At 41.9% G+C, this 5,706-nt stretch overlaps 1 protein-coding gene across 1 annotated transcript; it reads right to left on the reverse strand.

Annotated features, from left to right (window-relative positions):
- Positions 1 to 217: 217 nt before the first annotated feature.
- Positions 218 to 4,967, reverse strand: LOC134624149 (uncharacterized). The gene is made up of 9 exons (XM_063469128.1): positions 4,925 to 4,967; positions 3,515 to 3,556; positions 3,167 to 3,403; positions 2,885 to 3,073; positions 1,975 to 2,049; positions 1,841 to 1,897; positions 1,408 to 1,473; positions 351 to 392; positions 218 to 276 (listed from the first exon to the last, which is right to left on the reverse strand). The coding sequence occupies exons 1-7, from the start codon at positions 4,956 to 4,958 to the stop codon at positions 1,430 to 1,432; spliced, it is 678 nt and encodes a 225-aa protein (XP_063325198.1). The 5' UTR covers positions 4,959 to 4,967; the 3' UTR covers positions 218 to 276; positions 351 to 392; positions 1,408 to 1,429.
- Positions 4,968 to 5,706: the final 739 nt, after the last annotated feature.

Below are 5,706 nucleotides of genomic sequence, written 5' to 3' on the forward strand. Positions count from 1 at the left end.
ACTGTCAGTGTGTAACTGAATTATTGAAAACATCCTGAGACTGTACAGCTCATTTTACTGAGTTGTGATGTTTAAATGTTATTGATATATTTTTTATATTTTCCATCAGATCATATCTGCATAGAAACAGAAAATCCTAAAAGGTTTAATAAATGTTTTGTGCAGCTGTTCATGATGAACAGTAAAACAACTGAGCTTCAGGAGAAACAAAGATGAAGAAGAGGAGCAGAGTGAAGGATGAAGGTCGTCCATCAGACCGAGTGTGTCCTCAGCTTCCTGTTCAGAGACAAACATCACTGATGTCAGCTGTTGACCTCTGACCTTTGTTAACACACCTGTGGAAATGTTACCTGCTCTCAATCAATGCACAACACCTGGATCAGCTGACCACTCTGTAACACACACAGAAGAAGTATTAGATATGTCCTCTGTGAGTGTGTGTGTGTGTGTGTGTGTGGATAGAGCACCACTATGTTTAATATTAGTAAGTTTAGTTATGTCTCTAGCGCTCCTACAGCCTCATTGAGAAAACATAATGTGGGCTTTTAGAGTTCTTATGATAAATAAAACACTTCATTTCCGGGTATACATGTTGTTTTACCTGCTTTCTTCTTATAATTAGACCCCATTCCTACAAAACTGCTCAAAGAAGTCCTGCCATTAATTAATTCTTCGATCTTAAATATGATCAACCTATCTCTAATAATCAGCTATAGTTAAACCTTTACTCAAAAAGCATCTCTAGACCCAGCAGTCTTAGCTAATTATAGGCCAATCTCCAACCTTCCTTTCATATCAAACATCCTTGAAAGAGTAGTTGTCAAACAGCTAACAGATCATCTGCAGAGGAATGGCTTATTTGAAGAGTTTCAGTCAGGTATCAGAGCTCATCACAGCACAGAAACAGCTTTAGTGAAGGTTACAAATGATCTTCTTATGGCCTCTGACAGTGGACTCATCTCTGTGCTTGTCCTGCTAGACCTCAGTGCAGCGTTTGATACTGTTGACCATAATATCCTATTAGAGCGATTAGAACATGCTGTAGGTATTACAGGTACTGCACTGCAGTGGTTTGTATCATATCTATCTAATAGACTCCAATTTGTACATGTAAATGAAGAGTCCTCTAGGAATGCAGGACTCTGCAGGAATGTCTTAAAGACATAAAGACCTGGATGGCCGCTAACTTTCTGCTTCTTAATTCAGATCAAACTGAGGTTATTGTACTCGGCCCTGAAAATCTTAGAAATATGGTATCTAACCAGATTCTTACTCTGGATGGCATTACCTTGGCCTCCAGGAACACTGTGAGGAACCTTGGAGTCATTTTTGACTCGATTTTGACTTGACATGTTTTTCACATTTGGTGGTAAATAAATGCACTTTCAGGTGTGTTGTTATGGTTACCTGTTGTCTCACCAGCTTTCCTCTACCTTCTGAAGATCACCTCACCGTAAAGAACATCATCAGGGCCTAAGGACAGAAAAATGAATGAATGATGCTGCAGCTTCGGTTCTGACTCACAGTTTGATCAGATGTGTGCTGTATGGCCAGAGTCCAGCTCAGTATCTCCAAACTGACTCTGAACCATCATCTCTGTTAAAGACTTTTCCTCTGAGTCTGTGCTGGAAGGATGAACGAAGTCACACTAACTTTGCTGTCACTGATTTTAAAAAGAGCACATCTGTGTTCAGAGAGAAAAAAGAATATCAGTTTCTACAGAACAAAACATCAAACAGAGATTAACCTTCTCAGCAGCTCCCAATGTGAAAGTTAATCAGACTAAAGAAGGTGTGTGTCCTTCATCACTACACTGAACCATCGTCATCATCATCTGTACCTGAAGTGCGAGTCCTCACATCAGAGTAGATAACATCTGGATCATCAGGACTTTTAGCTGGAAAACACACACACAGAATCATTTACCTGAGAAACTGTGTGTGTGTTATGCTGCTGAGAGCACACGCAGCGTACCTCTCCTAGTGTCTCTCTGTGTGATGGTGACATCACTGCAGTTCACATGTACAGGAGAGGAGGAGTGGAGCGCTGCTGAACAAAGAAACACACAAAAACATTCACAGGGTTTCAGAGTGATGGGGGCAGTGTTGTGGAAATGACAGTCTTCACTAGTGGGGATAGTTACAAAGCTTTCTTCGTTATGAATTAGCATACATGATTTTATTGAACATGTGAAGAACTAGCAAAAAACCCAGAAACTCTTGTAGAGGACATAAAGTCAGAGATAGAGACGACAAGGAGCAGGTGCATCTAGTGCAGGTAGAGCTGCTGCAAAACCCACAGAGCCCAGCAGCCAGAGCAACAAACTCTGGATCCTTTGCTTTTAGTTAGCATTAGCAGCACATCCTGCGTCCGATGTGAAAGGACCTTTATGCTGCGCACTGTGACTCACAGCAATGGTCCCAGGTCAGCCCTGACTTTGTGTTAAACTAATACTAAAGTAATAATGTTGTTTCTAACCACTGGCATACGACAATTTATCCTTTCAACAGCTGCTGAAAGTTAGGGGACCTAGCTGCTATCAGATATTTACATAGAGATCCTCCAGCTTCAAACTCTATCACCCTTCAAGGACCTGCAGTTCAAAAAAGTGCCCCTGCGACAGCCAAACCCATCTGTTCTCTGATTGGATAGTTACATTTGTGATTGACATGACACTGACCAATCAGATGAAAGGAAGAAAAACCGAGTCAAAATTCGAACTTGTAACTTGCAGGGTTTTTTTGGCTAAGTCCACATACAAATCTTTTTTACACAAACACATTTTTTTTACACATACAAGGCCTGACTTACAAGTACAAAATATTTATGACCACAATTTGAGTCCATATTATTTAAAAAACAACAACTCTGAAAGATTTCATACCTTTCTGTTTCCTCCAGAGAACTCCCCAAACCACCAAAACCAGAAGAACCACGGAAACCAGACCTGCTACAACCAGAATGAGGATGGAGGAGGAGGAGGGAGGAGCAGAGGAGTCTGTTACAGGAGAAAGAAGAGCAGGAGAGTTCACAGGATTAGAGGAGGTGCGGGTGTGGAGATGAGGAGAAGGATCTGTAGGAGACATGATGAAGATGGTTCAGTCAGTTTATTTTCAGCTCAGGTTAGTTCATATTTTTAAACAGGAAGTGATGTCATTGTTCTGACCTCTGACCCTCAGAAAGCTGTGAGGAGATTCTCCAAACACATCAGTAGCACAGGAGTAGAGACCTTCATCAGACTGCTGGACGTTTGTGATGATGAACTCTGATTTAGTTTTATTTTCAACACGACTTCCATTAAAGAAGAAATGGGCTGTGATGATGTCACCATTACTCTGTCTGCAGCGCATAGTGACATCACTTCCTGCTGGCACAGGATCTGGAGGGATCTCCAGGATCAGACCTTTATTGGATCAGCAGACACAAACAGAGTGATGCAGAGAGCTCATGAGTCTGTGATTGTATTTGTGTTCTTGTTGGAGTCTCACTGATTGTTTTCACTTCATCAACTCACCTGCAGAAACAGTCGGTGCAGACAGCAGCAGCACACACACACCTGCAACAGGAGGACAGAGGTCACTGAGGGTCAGAGGTCAGTGAGGGTCAGAGGTCAGTGACTGACACAGTCTGAGTATATCATCTTGAAGAACAGTTCCAGTGAAATACAGTAAAGAGAGACGATATCAGAGGAAACAGTGTGTAAGGCGACTGAACTGGTTTAGGAGGAAGTAAAACCAGTTTACTGTGATGGTTTAGTCAGGGACATTCAACACAGCATTGCTTCAGTCATCAAGACATTCCTGCACTTTAACTAACTGATGTGTATCATGTGGCTTGATGCTCACACACACAGGTGTACACAGACACACACAGGTGTACACAGACACACACTGTGTCTTCCTGCTGACACTAAACATATCGTGCATTATCCGTCCAGTGTGCTGCTCAGTAGGATTCAGTGTTTATTATTTACTGTTACTGATGCATATGATGGCTGTTGCTGTGGTTTCCTTAGTGTGCTGGCTTCTTGTTGCTTCTTGTTGCTTCTTGTTGCTTCTTGTTGCTTTTTGCTTCTTTTTGCTTGTTTTTGCTTGTTTTTCTTCAGGATGTGATCAAACAGATTTTAGTGTCTTTCCTCTCTCTGTCCCTCTTCTCCTCTATGTTTCTCTCCTTCTGTTAACTCTCTTCCCAACTTATCTTTACTTTGTCTTTCTTCTGTCTCGGCCCCAGTCCTGTCTGTTCTGAATGTAATAACTTAAAAGTAAAACAAATCTAATAAACTATGACATTTAGTGTAGCAAAGCCATAACGATCCCTTTGGGAAAATAACTGTGGGGGGCGTTTTTCTTGGCTTTCAGATTGTTCTGATTATTCTGATTGTTCCCGTCAGAACAGGCAAAAGAAATGGTATCACCTGCATGTCAGTGAAACTGTACACTTACCTCCTACTGATGAAATAAATATGATACAAACCACTGCACCTGTGATACCTACAGCGTGCTTTAATGGCTCTAACAGGATATTATGATAACAGTATTGAACACATAATAAATTTGGGCAGATTTGTAGAAATGAGAGCTGCTCAGCCCAAACTGGCTGTTGGAGTCTGTGGTGTGAGTGGTTCTCATACAGTGCTCTTCTACACTACCTGAACTCTCACTTTTCTCAATATTTACTGGCTGTATGAAACTTGCCTCATTCACACAAACACTTCTTTCTGTGCTTTTTCTATCAATGCCCTTTCTGCCTAACATACATACACATACATCCACAGTCCAATGCATCTAACTTTGTGTTCGTGTCCTGCCCAAGTATATTTAGCATGCAGACTGGAGCCGCCAGGAATCAAACTACCAACCTCCGGGGTCTTAACAGATGCCCCACTCTACCTCCTGAGCTGTGAAAGAATGAAGGTGGGACTCACCGAGCAGGAGCAGAGAGGCAGCTGCAGCCTTCATGCTGTCTGGATGCTGACTGACTGTGTCAGACGCCTTCAGCTTCCTTTCATCACTTCCCTTAGATCACATCGTGTGTCCCTGTGAGCTCTCTGTATGAGTATGCTGCTGTTACTCTGATGAGTTCAGATCAGCTGTTCAGCAGGCTGCAGTACAAACTGTTGATGATGTCATGCAGAAATATTACATCAGCATCAGTAAATAATAAATACTGAAAGTTGCTGTGGTGGTTTGATCCCTGGCTGCCTCAGTCTGCATGTCACCATCCATTTATCATTTACCACATGAAGCTGTTACTGTGCATTTGTGCTAGATGAAGAAACTGAATTGAGTTGCTGAGGCTGTGATGAAGAGGAGGTGATTAAACAGGCTGTTACCCCCTCCACCCTCTGCACCACCTACTGGACAGACAGTGCAGCTCCTTCTCTCACAGATCACAACATCAGGAAAGCTTTCCTGCCTCAGACGCACACCTGCGTTCATTTGTTAGAGTTTTACTTATTGTGCTCTTTATTTTATTAATGAATTTATTTGTATATTTTTATTCTATTCATTTATTTTTTCTTGTCATTCAATATTTACTCACTGAGCTGTTCGACCAGTACACCTGTAAACACCTGTTATTTTTATAGGTTTACACAAACATCTTCTCTCTGTTGGAGCCTAACTCGTGCTCTAATAGCACCGTCTCAGTCTAACCAGGTAACTTTGCTGCCTGACACTCTACAGCGTACTTATCACCTGCATCCAA

This window comes from Pelmatolapia mariae, linkage group LG3_W (genome assembly GCF_036321145.2).
Source record: "Pelmatolapia mariae isolate MD_Pm_ZW linkage group LG3_W, Pm_UMD_F_2, whole genome shotgun sequence".
NCBI lineage: Eukaryota > Metazoa > Chordata > Actinopteri > Cichliformes > Cichlidae > Pelmatolapia > Pelmatolapia mariae.

Excerpts from the sequence above, each read along its gene's own strand:
- LOC134624149 (XM_063469128.1), bottom strand. The coding sequence starts at position 4,958 with ATGAAGGCTGCAGCTGCCTCTCTGCTCCTGCTCG. Across the intron at positions 3,404-3,514 it reads TGCACCGACTGTTTCTGCAG|GTCTGATCCTGGAGATCCCT; the intron begins GTGAGTTGATGA and ends GATCCAATAAAG. Across the intron at positions 1,474-1,840 it reads TGTGAGGACTCGCACTTCAG|GCCCTGATGATGTTCTTTAC; the intron begins GTACAGATGATG and ends TTCTGTCCTTAG.